Below are 18,100 nucleotides of genomic sequence, written 5' to 3'. Positions count from 1 at the left end.
ACACCGGTGTCAATGTGTTCTTTTTTCCATTTCCAGGAGTGTATTACACTTCGACATTCAGGAAGTGTTCGAAAAAAGCAATTACCTTGCGCCATGAACACCGAATGAAAAATGGCACGCCAAAGTGGTCGAAAACGTTCGCACAATCAAGATCGAAGGTGAATTTCTTGGGAATTACAAAACGTGCATGACGTTCAGCCAGTTATCTACTTTTAAACAATGCATTTAGAATCATATTGGTGTAACTGGGTGATGCGTTCTGATGGAATGTGATGGCATGCAACCGAATGAGAAACAGTCTGTCGTAGAACTTATCGTGATACTGGCCATCCTTGCAAGCGTGGCTGCACACAATGTGAGAATATGTTTTAAAGGCACGGCAAAAAGAAACATCCAGAGGTGGAATTTGTCCAGTGGTTCCAGGCGGTAAGACTTCCAATGTCGCACAATTTTTAGGAGTTATGGTTTACTCTAAAGGAATACGGTTTTTTACGCAGGTCAGGAATGAAGCAAAAGCAAAAGCAGATACTGGCCAAAAGCAGTGCTTATAACGTATTTGTAGTTCTCTTAAGCCAATTTTCGCACTCTTGCTTCCTGTGAGGTAAATATTCCCTACTGCCCTTGCAAGATCACGCTTACGAAAAGAATCGTACGAGGCAAAGCACCTCCAACTTCTCGCAGCACAATACATAGCTTTGCAGCCAAATTTCTATCCACATTAACAGTCGGCATAATTGTATACGAATGCGATAAGGCACTGAATCACACTCATGTTCAGAAAAAAAAACATCTCGAAAGAATAGAGATATGACGTTCATATTCACAAGACATGTACACTAGTATGATCTGCAGAAATGATAAGCATTTGAACCATGTCGGCCAGCGGGTTCAATGTCAACACTGACTCCGCATGGCAACAGGACGCAGCCGGCAAAATGTACCTGCGGCTCTCGTTGTCTCTATAAACCCAAGGTAATGGAACACTGTGACTTGAGTAGACCTGTAAGATGCCTCGCAGACGTATGCGCGAACCATATCGTCAAATCAGTGAATTTGTAAGAGGGCACATTATTGATATGAGAGAATGTGACGCATCCACCTGAGAAATTGCTGCTCGTGTGGGACGAAGTATTTCGGCAGTGCAAAAGGTGTGTGCAGAATGGCTCACGGAAGACCGTAGAACACGACGAGATGGGTCAGGTCGCACAATCCAGACCACAGGAGCGACACCTCTGAATGGCATTGCAGGACAGATCTTGCGACCTTTAGGATCTGTCAAAACAGTGGAACAGTGTAACACATCGTACACTACAGGGGTTGACATTCCGTCGCCGTTCATTACGGCATGTATTATGTGCACATCGTCCACTTCTACAACTACCATTGATGAGTCTGCAGAAACATGCTAGAAGGTAATGGTGTATGGAACGAAGTCAATGGGACACGGGTGACGTCAGATAGTGTTTTCGGATGAATCCAAGTTGTGTTTTTTTCAGAAAGATGGCCACATTTTGGTTGTCCGCAAACAGAGGGAGTGGCATCACAGTAACTGCATTCTCGCAAGAAATACAGGACCAACGCAAGGCCTTATGGTGTGGGGTGCCATTGGGTACAACCACAAATCACAACTGATGCGTGTCCAGGGCGCTATGGCATCCTGTGACTCGTAGCCATATCCTTTCTGCACAACACCACAGACGCCATTTTTCAGCAAGATAATGCACGACCACAAGTTGCAGCACGAATACGTGTCTTCTTGGTTTCACATGCTGTCAGTCTTTTGTCCTGGTCCGTCAGATCGTCAGACTTGTCACCACTCGAAAATGTGTGTGATATGGTGAAACAATGGGTGCAGCGCTGTGACCCAATGCCAACAGCCACATAAGAACTTTGGAAACAGGTGAATGTAGCATGGATGGCTATACCACAGGACGCCATCCGCACCTTATACGCGTTGATGCCATCACGCATGAGGGCCCATTGCGGACCCTGTACCTACTAGGCAACAGGACACATAATGAACCGAGGTGATTGAAATGCTAATCGTTGGTGCAGAACATACCCTGTGAACATGAACGTCCTATTTCTGGTCGTTCAAGGTGTTGTGTTTTCTTTTCAGAATATGAGTGTAGTTGACCTTAGTACAACTCTATTGGTACCTCAAATATCCAGGGTTCCTTTCAAATGCATTTTCTCGTAGTAGGAAATGTCAGTACTTAGCAGTTAATATTTTTTTGTCGTATTGTTTAACACAATATTTTCAAATGAACCTTACTAAAGTCTGAACTCGCACTCAAGGGGTCACTCATCTTTTGGCCTCACAGTCGTTAGAGTGTAATCATGGAACTAGAAGGGGCAGGATGACGACGCAATTCTTTTGCCCGCAGGAGCGATCTCCGGTGCTCACTTGAGAGCAAGCTGAGTGAACCTCGGGCCGTCCTAGAGAGACTGTGACGAGCAAAAATCTCTTCCCCTGTCCACAGTTGAACCCAGAATATTCAGGGCCGGAATCTAGTGTTCTACTTGGTAGACTTCAGCGGCCACACTTACGAGCGGCAGTAACAAAATTTTAATTATCATCTCGAAAAAATAACATTACATAATAAATACTATGTATGTTTACATATAAGTGTCTCCATTCGCAACAATCAAAACATCGCCGCCCATTGGTAAAATGGGGTATCGTGTGATAAATCGTTTTCGGCAGAAGCAGGAATGTAGTAGTTGGTTTGAAAAGACCGCAGCTAGTTTTCTGTCATACTGTGACCTGATGGATGTAGGTAGAGTGCAGACTTTCTTCACGACGGCACAAGGAGAGAGGGGGGGGGGCGTGGGGGGCGGGCTCTTACGTCTCCGCTGTTTTAAAAGGCGTGTCTTGGTAGCTCTTTGTAAGAGACTGACTGTACAAGTGAGGGCTGTAGCCGGAAATGTGCATCAGGTACAACTTACAGTGCTCTCTATCTTCCTATTGTATTCTAAAGACGATGTCAAATGGTTCAAATGGCTCTGAGCACTACGGGACTTAACATCTGAGGTCATCAGCCCCATAGAACTTAGAACTACTTAAACCTAACTAACCTAAGGACATCACACACATCGACGCCCGAGGCAGGATTCGAACCTGCGACCGTAGCGGTCGCGCGGTTCCGGACTGAAGCGCCTAGAACCGCTCGGCTACAGCAGCCGGAAAAGATTATGTCTCCTTCGGTGCAGAGGATACTGCCGTGGCTTCCTTTATGAAATGATGCTTTAAAGGTTGTGATTATCGAAAAAATCTATTTCGCAGTAAAGAACCCTTCTTTACAGGGTATAACGGGTATAACTAAGGGCAGGTCGGGGTGGCCGAGCGGTTCTAGGCGCTACAGTCTGGAAACGCGCGATCGCTAGGGTCGCAGGTTCGAATCCTGCCTCGGGCATGGATGTGTGTGTTGTCCTTAGGTTAGTTAGGTTCAAGTAGTTCTAAGTTCTAGGGGACTGATGACCTCCGAAGTTAAGTCCCATAGTGCCCAGAGCCATTTGAACCATTTTTATAACTGCAGATATTTTTATATGTGGTCCTTGAATATGTACACACATAAGTGGGTTGGTTGTTTTCTCTGCCTCAAACTATTTTCCACCAACACTTTACAACCATCACAATCTCTTTCCTGGACAATCGTAACTACACCTCTAAATGGACTACACTTGTCAGTATAGAATAATCGTCATGGGCCAAGGCACGTCAAATATTGACCTGCTGCCCAGACGAAAGTAAGCATTAATGGCTTGCTGCTGCCACATGTCCTTGGAGATATTAACCACCCTAAAACAGTATACTCCTAATACCTATAATTATTAATAAGCAAATGAAGTAAATACTGATGTAATGTTGTTCAGTGCACTGTCTTCGGTCATAGAAAAAAATGTCTACACTTGTACCCGTTATACCCCGTATATTTCAAGATACGTGCTATTTTACTCTGTGCTGTCGGTCTTACAAGAGCATCGTTACCACCAAATGCTTACACAAAATGAATACACAATGTGCCACATGTATAAATTTTTGACACACAAATTCAGTAATGCTTCATAACCCTTCGTCGTAAATATTCTGAGCAGTGAACCGAGTTATGCACACAAATCTGATGTAATTAACAAAACTTTACACTCGTTACCATCAATGGCTTCGGTCGTCACATACACGACCCTTCATGTTGGCCATCACCAACTCACTCGAAGAACACACCCTCCTGATGTCATTAACCCCCTGAATGAAAGAATTAATACCGTTTTCAAATACTGAACAGTGACATAACATAGGCGACCGCTTATTGTCGTAGCTGCCAACTTCTTTTCCTTTTTCTTGTGCCGTTGTACAGCAACGGCGAAGGATCGTCATAGTAACGGATTTGGCGTGATTAACTTAAGTGGTAGCTGGATGATCTTCCTATCACCGCAAAGTAATCTCCCTGGAGGGAGCAATGAGTGTGTCTCAATTGTTCGCGTGTAGTGTTATTCAAGTGAAAGTGAGCTAAAGTTTTCTACACATTTGAGAATCGTGTAACTGAGGCGAGGTTGGAGTACCAACCCGCTTTTCACCGTATAACAAGCACATCTAGACTGTCCGGTTTACTAACCCTCGTCATTAATCCGCGCGAATACATTCGGGGATCGGTGCGCCTACCCGTGTCGGAATCATTGCTGTAACACGCACTGCTGTCCGATTTTGACAATATGGTACTTCATAAAAGTGACGTCACGTTCGCCCCGTACTCAAGCGTACTCAATCACCCGACACTAACCAGCAATGACAACAGAGCTGCTGTTCAAACATTTCGGTCAATGAGGCCCGAAAAATCCTCGCTACCTGGCAATGGACGGCTACAGCCAGCCAATAGGAAGCGACCACGCTGTCTCCAGGAGACGCCGTAACTCGCCACCAAGCTGCCTCCATCTCGTAATAGGCTGCTCGACAGTAGCGCTTGCTACATATTGCACAATATTACGATTTTATGGGTACTCATTTTCCATAAATTTTAAAATTTCCCCGGCCGTCTTTTGTCATCGAGGAAGATCCTTTGTATTCATTCAAGGAATTAGGTGTTCAAACTATGCCGTCACGATATATATATATTTTCGCAATACGAATTTGTGATAAACAATCCATGCCTACAACACTAGGGGGAAAACGACCTTTATTACCCATTATTTAAGCTGTCAGTGGCTCAGAAACGATTTCAATGCCCAGCAACAAAAGTTTTTTATCATTTGCGCAGTACCATAAAGTGTCCGACAAGTAGCAAAGCAATGTAATGTAAAAATCATTTCCCAATGTCAACTGAGTCTATTCCACTAACGAATTTCTGGTTCAAAGGGTTCAAATGGCCCTGAGCACTATGCGACTTAACTTCTGAGGTCATCAGTCGCCTAGAACTTGGAACTAATTAAACCTAACTAACCTAAGGACATCACACACATCCATGCCCGAGGCAGGATTCGAACCTGCGACCGTAGTGGTCACGCGGTTCCAGACTGAAGCGCCTTTAACCGCACGGCCACACCGGCCGGCCGAATTTCTGGTTAAAAACTGGTAGCCAGATAAAGAAAAATTTCAAAATGAAACTACGAGGGTAGGAACTGTAATAGTGGCAACTATTTATTTACGTGTCGTAGAAAATAGATATGTGTTTCATAGTTTTACTGACCTTCAAAGTAGTCACCAGCATTGTGTATAACCCATTGCCAGCGATGTGGAAGTCGTAGGATACTCTTAGCAGTGCCAGTTGTGTTGACAATTCGAGGGGCGCGGTCCATTGCCCGACGAATTTGTAACAGTTCTATAGCGAATGCCACGAAGTGTTTCGTTCAGTTTAGAAATCGAGTTGAACTCACGAGGGCTTCAGGGGAGTGCGAACTGCGACAAATTCTTCGGGCAATAGACCGCGCCGCTCGAACTGTCAACACAACTGGCACTGCTAAGAGTATCCTACGACTTCCACAACGCTGGCAACAGGTTATACATAATGCTGGTGACTACTCTGAAGGTCAGTAGAACTTTGAAACACGTCAACACTTATCTATTTTGTACGAGCTGTAAATAAATAGTTGCCATTACTAAAATTCCAACCCTTGTATATGGTTCCAGAGGCTTTCACAAATCTCAGAAATCTAGGATGTATATATGAAGACTGAAACGAATAATGAAAATTTGTACCAAGGACAGGATTCGAACCCTAGTCTCCTGCTCTCTGCGTTGGTACGCTAAACACTACACCACTTTGGCACAGTGGCTTTGCACCCCTGCACAGTCAACTCTAGAATGCCTTCCTCCTCAGTCCAAATTCCCATTCACGTCTCACTCCACTTAGTATTTCCCCTGAAATCTAACAGCATTCCTGGTTCAAAAATGGCTCTGAGCACTATGCGACTTAACTTCTGAGATCATCAGTCGCCTAGAACTTAGAACTACTTAAACCTAACTAACCTAAGGACATCACACACGTCCATGCCCGAGGCAGGATTCGAACCTGCGACCGTAGCGGTCGCGCGGTTCCGGACTGAAGCGCCTAGAACCGCTCGGCTACAGCAGCCGGAAAAGATTATGTCTCCTTCGGTGCAGAGGATACTGCCGTGGCTTCCTTTATGAAATGATGCTTTAAAGGTTGTGATTATCGAAAAAATCTATTTCGCAGTAAAGAACCCTTCTTTACAGGGTATAACGGGTATAACTAAGGGCAGGTCGGGGTGGCCGAGCGGTTCTAGGCGCTACAGTCTGGAAACGCGCGATCGCTAGGGTCGCAGGTTCGAATCCTGCCTCGGGCATGGATGTGTGTGTTGTCCTTAGGTTAGTTAGGTTCAAGTAGTTCTAAGTTCTAGGGGACTGATGACCTCCGAAGTTAAGTCCCATAGTGCCCAGAGCCATTTGAACCATTTTTATAACTGCAGATATTTTTATATGTGGTCCTTGAATATGTACACACATAAGTGGGTTGGTTGTTTTCTCTGCCTCAAACTATTTTCCACCAACACTTTACAACCATCACAATCTCTTTCCTGGACAATCGTAACTACACCTCTAAATGGACTACACTTGTCAGTATAGAATAATCGTCATGGGCCAAGGCACGTCAAATATTGACCTGCTGCCCAGACGAAAGTAAGCATTAATGGCTTGCTGCTGCCACATGTCCTTGGAGATATTAACCACCCTAAAACAGTATACTCCTAATACCTATAATTATTAATAAGCAAATGAAGTAAATACTGATGTAATGTTGTTCAGTGCACTGTCTTCGGTCATAGAAAAAAATGTCTACACTTGTACCCGTTATACCCCGTATATTTCAAGATACGTGCTATTTTACTCTGTGCTGTCGGTCTTACAAGAGCATCGTTACCACCAAATGCTTACACAAAATGAATACACAATGTGCCACATGTATAAATTTTTGACACACAAATTCAGTAATGCTTCATAACCCTTCGTCGTAAATATTCTGAGCAGTGAACCGAGTTATGCACACAAATCTGATGTAATTAACAAAACTTTACACTCGTTACCATCAATGGCTTCGGTCGTCACATACACGACCCTTCATGTTGGCCATCACCAACTCACTCGAAGAACACACCCTCCTGATGTCATTAACCCCCTGAATGAAAGAATTAATACCGTTTTCAAATACTGAACAGTGACATAACATAGGCGACCGCTTATTGTCGTAGCTGCCAACTTCTTTTCCTTTTTCTTGTGCCGTTGTACAGCAACGGCGAAGGATCGTCATAGTAACGGATTTGGCGTGATTAACTTAAGTGGTAGCTGGATGATCTTCCTATCACCGCAAAGTAATCTCCCTGGAGGGAGCAATGAGTGTGTCTCAATTGTTCGCGTGTAGTGTTATTCAAGTGAAAGTGAGCTAAAGTTTTCTACACATTTGAGAATCGTGTAACTGAGGCGAGGTTGGAGTACCAACCCGCTTTTCACCGTATAACAAGCACATCTAGACTGTCCGGTTTACTAACCCTCGTCATTAATCCGCGCGAATACATTCGGGGATCGGTGCGCCTACCCGTGTCGGAATCATTGCTGTAACACGCACTGCTGTCCGATTTTGACAATATGGTACTTCATAAAAGTGACGTCACGTTCGCCCCGTACTCAAGCGTACTCAATCACCCGACACTAACCAGCAATGACAACAGAGCTGCTGTTCAAACATTTCGGTCAATGAGGCCCGAAAAATCCTCGCTACCTGGCAATGGACGGCTACAGCCAGCCAATAGGAAGCGACCACGCTGTCTCCAGGAGACGCCGTAACTCGCCACCAAGCTGCCTCCATCTCGTAATAGGCTGCTCGACAGTAGCGCTTGCTACATATTGCACAATATTACGATTTTATGGGTACTCATTTTCCATAAATTTTAAAATTTCCCCGGCCGTCTTTTGTCATCGAGGAAGATCCTTTGTATTCATTCAAGGAATTAGGTGTTCAAACTATGCCGTCACGATATATATATATTTTCGCAATACGAATTTGTGATAAACAATCCATGCCTACAACACTAGGGGGAAAACGACCTTTATTACCCATTATTTAAGCTGTCAGTGGCTCAGAAACGATTTCAATGCCCAGCAACAAAAGTTTTTTATCATTTGCGCAGTACCATAAAGTGTCCGACAAGTAGCAAAGCAATGTAATGTAAAAATCATTTCCCAATGTCAACTGAGTCTATTCCACTAACGAATTTCTGGTTCAAAGGGTTCAAATGGCCCTGAGCACTATGCGACTTAACTTCTGAGGTCATCAGTCGCCTAGAACTTGGAACTAATTAAACCTAACTAACCTAAGGACATCACACACATCCATGCCCGAGGCAGGATTCGAACCTGCGACCGTAGTGGTCACGCGGTTCCAGACTGAAGCGCCTTTAACCGCACGGCCACACCGGCCGGCCGAATTTCTGGTTAAAAACTGGTAGCCAGATAAAGAAAAATTTCAAAATGAAACTACGAGGGTAGGAACTGTAATAGTGGCAACTATTTATTTACGTGTCGTAGAAAATAGATATGTGTTTCATAGTTTTACTGACCTTCAAAGTAGTCACCAGCATTGTGTATAACCCATTGCCAGCGATGTGGAAGTCGTAGGATACTCTTAGCAGTGCCAGTTGTGTTGACAATTCGAGGGGCGCGGTCCATTGCCCGACGAATTTGTAACAGTTCTATAGCGAATGCCACGAAGTGTTTCGTTCAGTTTAGAAATCGAGTTGAACTCACGAGGGCTTCAGGGGAGTGCGAACTGCGACAAATTCTTCGGGCAATAGACCGCGCCGCTCGAACTGTCAACACAACTGGCACTGCTAAGAGTATCCTACGACTTCCACAACGCTGGCAACAGGTTATACATAATGCTGGTGACTACTCTGAAGGTCAGTAGAACTTTGAAACACGTCAACACTTATCTATTTTGTACGAGCTGTAAATAAATAGTTGCCATTACTAAAATTCCAACCCTTGTATATGGTTCCAGAGGCTTTCACAAATCTCAGAAATCTAGGATGTATATATGAAGACTGAAACGAATAATGAAAATTTGTACCAAGGACAGGATTCGAACCCTAGTCTCCTGCTCTCTGCGTTGGTACGCTAAACACTACACCACTTTGGCACAGTGGCTTTGCACCCCTGCACAGTCAACTCTAGAATGCCTTCCTCCTCAGTCCAAATTCCCATTCACGTCTCACTCCACTTAGTATTTCCCCTGAAATCTAACAGCATTCCTGGTTCAAAAATGGCTCTGAGCACTATGCGACTTAACTTCTGAGATCATCAGTCGCCTAGAACTTAGAACTACTTAAACCTAACTAACCTAAGGACATCACACACGTCCATGCCCGAGGCAGGATTCGAACCTGCGACCGTAGCGGTCGCGCGGTTCCAGACTGTAGAGCCCAGAACCACTCGGCCACACCGGCATTCCTGAACTGCTATTCCAACATAGTTGGAGAGCCTCTACAATGTTTAGGGGAAATGCCAAGTGGGGTGAGGCTTGAATGGGTATTTGGATTGAGGAGGGAAGCGTGCTAGGGTAGTCCATACAATTTTGCAACTGTATAATTGTGTAAAGCTATGATGGTTATGTGTCTGCCTCGTGAGGAAGGGACACTAGTTCAATCCTCGCCTTTGCATAAATTTTCATTCGGATCTCCAGTCTGTACATATACATCACAGAAAAGCGCAATTGCATGAGTAGGACTAAAACAATGTGTACATTAATGTACAGAATAGTCGTGTATACATATTCTGTAAACTGACTCATTCCCCATCATTTCGGTAAGAATCGTTCAGCTAATGTGTGGAACATGTAAATAACTAAATACCAGGCCGAGTGGACCTGTGGCCGTCCTGGAGATACTGGAACTAGGAAAAGTCCCCACCGTTATCTGGGAGTAAACAAAAAACATGTAGGGCTGAAGTCTAGAGCTTTACCATCTACCTGCTAGACGACCACGGGTACATCTACATAGTACAGTTTGCAAGTTATTAAAGTCTTAGGTTATGAAAGTAATTAATGGACATCTTGTACGTCAATGTTGATCATTTGTGTGGTGCCATAGTCATCTTTCAAGCACAAAAAATTTACGTTAAGTTGTGTGATGTATATAAAATATACACACTTTTTTTGTGTCATCAGTCTTCTAACTGGTTTGATGCGGCCCGCCACGAATTTCTCTCCTGTCAAACCTCTTCATCTTGGAGTAACACTTGTAACCTACGTCCTCAATTATTTGTTGCATGAATTCCAATCTCTGGCTTCCTCTACAGTTTTCGCCCTCTACAACTCCCTCTAGTACAAAAGAAGTTATTCTATGATGTCTTAACAGATTTCCTATTTTACTGTCCCTCTTTGTGTCAGTATTTTCTGTATATTCTTTTCCTCGCCGATACTCCGAAGAATCTCCTCATTCCTTACCTTACATTGTTTTATGACGTATTAAACCAAACTGACAGTGGCGTGTACCTTTCTCGTGAGCTGTTTTCCTACTCACGGTTAGCATCCAGTTGGCTTTGGAAATACCCAACTAATGCCATCGCATCCTGAAATCTGTCACTGCAGCAAATCCCAAAATATCTCTCTGAATTTCAGATATAGATAAGTACAGAAATTTATCGGCGTCGCACTGATAGGAGACATTTAGAATCTTCGCCGGCGTCTTGCCAGTATATAAGAGCTCAAGCGTCATGTGACGCTGCGAGGTGATTCGTTGCAGAGCCTGAGGGAGCAGCAGTGAGGCTTACGAAGTATGGTGGTGCGCAGGCCGCTGCAGCTGCGCGCGGTCCCCATGGAGCTGCGGCAGTGGATCCGCGGCGTGCTCGACGGCGCCAAGGACGGCCGCGCGGCCTGGGACGCCGTGTGGGCGGCGGTGCTGGACGGCGTGCTGCGCAGGCGCGACCTGCCCGACGCCACGGCGTTCGACATCGAGCGCGAACTGCACACCTTCCTCAAGGACAACAACACCGTGTGAGTACAACAGCGAGAAAGAGGTGTGTCTTTATTTACAGGGTGACAATTATTGAACTATAAGGGGGAAAAAACGTAAATTAGTATTAAACTAAGGCGTGCATGCACTTTATTCCAAATTTAAACGTGTAAGTAGGCTGTTTAAGTTTTTATGTTGGTAACGCCACGTAGCGCTCTGTATGAAAATCACTGGCTGTGCTGTGTGCAGTCTGTGGCTGGTTTGCATTGTTGGAATATTTACTATTGTAGTGTTGGGCTGTTGGATGTGAAGAGAGCGTAGCGTTGCGCAGTTGTCGAGGTGACCCGCCAGCAGTGGTGGATGGGGGGAGAGAGATGGCAGAGTTTTGAGAGCGGATTATAATCTTTTTCATATAACTTCTCAATGCATTCTTTCCCTATTCTTCATAGTTAGTTTCTTATATAGTCTTCCCCCTCTTAAGCTAACTTAAAACTACTTATCTCAGATATATATACTAAGGGACGAGGCAATGCAGCAACACACAACAAATTAACACAAACAGCAATGACAAAAAAATGCAAATTGGCAAAGCAAGCAGTATATCTAAATTAGCAAAGCAAATGCAACGTTACAACTAATATGAGCAGGGTCGCCATATGAAACCTCCCATTAGAAAAATTTATGAATCATTGTGCTGACAAACCCCTTACGTTATTTGACTTTCAAACAGCTGAGCAAAACTGAACGTACTGAGACATTTCGCTCTTTATTTATTCTGTTCAACACTAATCTGACCCATAATATTTTCATCGCAACGCAATCTGACTTTCAGTAATCTCTACAAAAGAATGGTCCTGACTAACAATAACCTATACCTTTCATGAATTACTTACCTCACAAAAACCTTCGTTAATCGAACTACTGCAATACAGCGAGCGCCAATACTGGCAGCTAAATAACAGATGCTAACTACTGAAGGCACTATCTACTGATAGGCATACTTAGCAAATGAAAGATTTTTATAGAGAACAAACAATGTATTTACCTTAATAGTGTTCAAAAGTCATTATCTTACAAATTTACTGTCTCTGATGGACACACGTGCAGATCATCCGCTCTGAAAACTCTGCCATCTCTCTCTCCACATCCACCACTGCTGGCGGCTCACCTCCAACTGCGCAACGCTACGCGCTGTTCACATCCAACAGCCCAACACTACAATAGTAAATATTCCAAAAATGCAAACCAGCCACAGACTGCACACAGCACAGTCAGTGATTTTCATACAAAGCGCTACGTGGCGTTACCAACATAAAAACCTAAACAGCCTGCTTACATACGTCACTACTGATATTCGGATTTAGGTTATGAAATTATCGATATGCCTGCCATCATTGGCGATGATGTGGCGCAGGCGCATAGCGAAGTTCTGCGTGACCTGGTGAAGTGTCGGAACATCGATGCTGTCGATGACCTTCCGAATGGCTGTTTTCAGCTCAGTACTGGTTTTGGGGTTATTACTGTACACCTTTTGTTTAATATAACCCCACAAAAAGGAGTCGCTTGTGCTCAGATCCAGACAATATGGCGGCCAATCGGGGAACAAGCCAATGGCCTCCGGGTACCTCAGAGCCAGAATGTGGTCCCCAAAGCCGATTCTCCTGCTTCGATGGGGTCGAGCTCCGTCTTGCATGAACCACATCTTGTCGAAATCAGGGACGCTTTGGATAATGGGGATGAAATCATCTTTAAAAAGATTACCTACCGTTCCATCAAGGATTATGGCACCCATTATTCCGTGACTGAACATTGCACACCCCACAGTCACCGGTTGAGGGTGTAGATACTTCTCGGTCGCAAAATGCAGATTGTCAGTCCCTCAAATCCTTCAGTTTTACTTATTGACGAACCCGTCCAAATGAAAGTGGACTTTGTCCCTAAACCAAACCATACATGCACATTCTAATTCCCATCATGCCCCGAGGCCAACTGTGCAATTTGAACGTCCTAAAGCAAACCGTTCAGTTATGACGATTTTATTTCTTATAGTTCAGCAATGGTCACCCTGTATTTACTTATTGGCATTTGGCGTAAATCATGCAGCTAGAGAAGTCAGTAATGACAGAGTTGGTGTGCAATATCGTTCAATAGTTTACTCATCTTGGGTGTTTGGGGGCGATATGTTATTATTACTCAAGAAGAGATAAGTTTCCTGGCCAAGATCGCTTGTAAACAACTTTTACTGTCGATTAGAGGTTTCGGTAAGCGTGATTACCATCTTCAGATCTCGATAAAAGGTTATTCCATGTCCCCTACACCCGCTGAACAAGTGCTCTTTCAAAAACATTGCTAGGTACGTGAGGGACGAGCTGAACAAGGCATTGGCACGTCAGTGTTTGTATTGGTGTTTTAACCTTGACATGCCGATCCATCGTTCAACTCGTACCTCACTTGCCTGCCAATGTTTCATAGAGAGTACTTGTACAGCTGATGTAGGAGACGTGTTACAATTTTTATCGACACCTGAAAATGGTAACCACACTTACCGAAAGCTGTAGTAGACAGTAAAAGTTGTTTACAGGCGATCTTGTCTAAGAAGTTCACCTTCTCTCAAGTAATATAACCTACACACATTAGACTATTATCAGTTTAACTTAATGGTACACTTTACACATTCAACACAGACCATGTGTCACCTTCTGACTCTTGATTCCTTGTGTCAGATTTTTGACGGTACTAGCTGTTACCTGCGGCTGTGATCGCATACCATACTGCAAGGAATATTATAAAATAAATAATATCCATACTAATACTAAAACTGTTAAACCATAGTGTCTGACTGTTTGTCTGCTTGAGCGCGCTAATCTCCAAAATTACTAGACGAATTTCAGGGAGCTTTCACAGAAAATTTGAACCTTAGTATCATGAAAGTCGGATCACGGGGAAAAGATATCGTACTTTAAAGTTTTACCTAAAATCGTTTCATCAGCTTAGTAGTTCGGATGTTTAATCGTCATGCCGTAGTACTCAAAGGGATCAATATATGCCCCTGTAAGCTTCTTTAATTCAGTCACACATGTACACTTATGGAAAAAAGCGCAACACCAAAAAATAATTAATGCAAAGTAATGAAATTTCAGGAATACATTTGTCGAGGTAATACATGTGATCGTCATTGCACGGTCACAGTTTAACGTAAGCGCGGGATCAGCCATTGCAAATGTGAAATGCTGGTACCTCAATATCTACATCTACATCTACATCCATACTCCGCAAGCCACCTGACGGTGAGTGGCGGAGGGTACCTCGAGTACCTCTATCGGTTCTCCCTTCTATTCCAGTCTCGTATTGTTCGTGGAAAGAAGGATTGTCGGTATGCCTCTGTGTGGGCTCTAATCTCTCTGATTTTATCACTGCTTGACTCTTCGGTGAAGGTATGTTCTCGAAACTTTGACAAAAGCCCGTACCGAGCTACTGAGCGTCTCTCCTGCAGAGTCTTCCACTGGAGTTTATCTATCATCTCCGTAACGCTTTCGCGATTACTAAATGATCCTGTAACGAAGCGCGCTGCTCTCCGTTGGATCTTCTCTATATCTTCTATCAACCCTATCTCGTACGGATCCCACACTGCTGAGCAGTATCAAGCAGTGGGCGAACAAGCGTACTGTAACCTACTTTCTTTGTTTTCGGATTGCATTTCCTTAGGATTCTTCCAATGAATCTCAGTCTGGCATCTGCTTTACCGACAATCAACATTATATGATCATTCCATTTTAAATCACTCCTAATGCGTACTTCCAGATAATTTATGGTATTAACTGCTCCCAGTTGCTGACCTGCTATTTTGTAGCTAAATGATAAAGGATCTATCTTTCTGTGTATTCGCAGCACATTACACTTGTCTACATTGAGATTCAATTGCCATTCCCTGCACCATGCGCCAATTCGCTGCAGATCCTCCTGCATTTCAGTACAATTTTCCATTGTTACAACCTCTCGATACACCACAGCATCATCTGCAAAAAGCCTCAGTGAACTTCCGATGTCATCCACCAGGTCATTTATGTATATTGTGAACAGCAACGGTCCTATGACACTCCCCTGCGGCACACCTGAAATCACTCTTACTTCGGAAGACTTCTCTCGATTGAGAATGACATGCTGCGTCCTGTTATCTAGGATCTCCTCAATCCAATCACACAATTGGTCTGATAGTCCATATGCTCTTACTTTGTTCAATAACCGGTGTAACCGCCAGAATGTTGAATGCAAGCATGCAGACGTGCCTGAACTGTGTCGTACAGCTGCCGGATGTCAGTTTATGGTACGGAGTTCCTCGCCTGCTTCATCTACTCGTTCGATACAGGGACGGGGACGGTTAATGCTGGTTGTGCATGGTACCGGAACTGTCGTACGATAACGTCCCTCATTTGAGCGATTGGAGACAGATCTGGTGATCGAGGAGTCCAAGGCAGTATGTCGACATACTGTACAGCATGTTGGATTAGAGCAGCGGTATGTGGATCAGCGTTATCCTGTTGAAAAACACCCCGTGAAATGCTGTTCCTGAGTGGCAGAACAACAGGTCGAATCACCAGACTGACGTGCAAATTTGCAGTTCTGTGTCACTCTAGGTGTAAGCTCAGTGTGACTAGCACGCAAACAGCTTCGATGCCGGCCAACTGGTCTCCTAACCAAGACACTTCCATCCCTGGCACCGAGGAAGAAATCAGAAAACACAACTTGCCCTTCAATGAACTCTCACTTGACATCACTGAAGTCACAAATGGCTGTGATTTGTCATCAATGGAATGCACGCTACAGGGCTTCTGGCTCAGAGACGTCCTTGAAGTAACCGATTTTTAACAGTTCTCTGTATCACTGTGGTGCCATCTGCTGCTCGAGTTGTTGCTCCACATGCAGTACAATGTGCCAGAGCCATACGCCGAAAACGATGGTCTTCCCTATCGGTAGTCCCAAGTGACCGTCCGGGGCAGATCTTCTTGCGACCGTACATCCTCATGACTGCCGCTGACAGCAGTCATGTACAGCGACTACATTCCTGCCAAATAGCAGAAGGAACATCCAGCTTGTCGTAGCCCTAATACACGACCCCTTTAACTAAGTAAGGTGTTGATAATGGCGTCTTCGTTGTCTTGAAGACATTCTTAACTAACATCAACGCAAAACGTCCAATCTCAAAGGTGGGTAACGCTCACGACCGTTTGCATTCTCATACGCGACTGGCGCGAAATTTTAAAAACACAATTTTTCAGATGTAAAAAAACGCCTACCACTCTCGTTTATGTTGCACAACTCCTTCTTGGTATTGTGATTTCAGTGTTTTCGGGAGGTTACATCAGTGATAGAACTAAGCGCTCCGATGTTATTTTTACAATTACAAACTAACATTAAATTTACTTGGCTAGGATACGTGGATTTACTGATCTCACTTTGTGTATTGAACCTAACAACTTTGCTTTGCTTCTTTCGACATCTTTTATTTATGTTCTTTGCTAGGAAAAACGAACTGCGTGATTTCCGTGCCTGCTCGTTGCATTTTGATTTTGTTTACGAATAAAAATTCCTAGAAAATGGTAGCCTCATTCTGAAAACACCAGAATGGGTAAAACACGGACGCCTTTGAGGTTTCGAGAATCTAATTAAGATTATCACCACGGTTGTTTCCGAACTAGACTCCCTTACTTCAAATTGATGCACAATGTCGGCACTAGTACAGTGTATATCCACCTTTCGCAGCAATGCAGGCTGCTATTCTCCCATGGAGACGATCGTAGAGATGCTGGATGTAGTCCTGTGGAACGGCTTGCCATGCCATTTCCACCTGGCGCCTCAGTTGGACCAGCGTTCGTGCTGGACGTGCAGACCGCGTGAGACGACGCTTCATCCAGTCCCAAACATGCTCAGTGGGGGACAGATCCGGAGGTCTTGCTGGCCAGGGTAGTTGACTTACACCTTCTAGAGCACGTTGGGTGGCACGGGATACATGCGGACGTGCATTGTCCTGTTGGAACAGCAAGTTCCCTTGCCGGTCTAGAAATGGTAGAACGATGGGTTCGATGACGGTTTGGATATACCGTGCACTATTCAGTGTCCCCTCGACGATCACCAGTGGTGTACGGCCAGTGTAGGAGATCGCTCCCCACACCATGATGCCGGGTGTTGGCCCTGTGTGCCTCGGTCGTATGCAGTCCTGATTGTGGCGCTCACCTGCACGGCGCCAAACACGCATACGACCATCATTGGCACCAAGGCACAAGCGACTCTCATCGCTGAAGACGACACGTCTCCATTCGTCCCTCCATTCACGCCTGTCGCGACACCACTGGAGGCGGGCTGCACGATGTTGGGGCGTGAGCGGAAGACGGCCTAACGGTGTGCGGGACCGTAGCCCAGCTTCATGGAGACGGTTGCGAATGGTCCTCGCCGATACCCCAGGAGCAACAGTGTCCCTAATTTGCTGGGAAGTGGCGGTGCGGTCCCCTACGGCACTGCGTAGGATCCTACGGTCTTGGCGTGCATCCGTGCGTCGCTGCGGTCCGGTCCCAGGTCGACGGGCACGTGCACCTTCCGCCGACCACTGGCGACAACATCGATGTACTGTGGAGACCTCACGCCC

At 44.8% G+C, this 18,100-nt stretch overlaps 1 protein-coding gene across 1 annotated transcript in view; it reads left to right on the top strand.

Annotated features, from left to right (window-relative positions):
- Positions 1-18,100, top strand: part of LOC126162988 (uncharacterized) — a 105,179-nt gene that overhangs the window by 21,644 nt on the left and 65,435 nt on the right. Inside the window, exon 2 of the mRNA XM_049919848.1 lies at positions 11,298-11,501. Coding sequence (XP_049775805.1) covers positions 11,323-11,501 — 179 coding nt within the window. The 5' untranslated portion in view covers positions 11,298-11,322. The remainder of the gene's footprint in view (positions 1-11,297; positions 11,502-18,100) is intronic.

This window comes from Schistocerca cancellata, chromosome 1, assembly GCF_023864275.1.
Source record: "Schistocerca cancellata isolate TAMUIC-IGC-003103 chromosome 1, iqSchCanc2.1, whole genome shotgun sequence".
Taxonomy (NCBI): Eukaryota; Metazoa; Arthropoda; class Insecta; order Orthoptera; family Acrididae; genus Schistocerca; species Schistocerca cancellata.
Note: the sequence above shows the minus strand (reverse complement) of the source record. Positions and strands in the feature narration are given on the sequence as shown.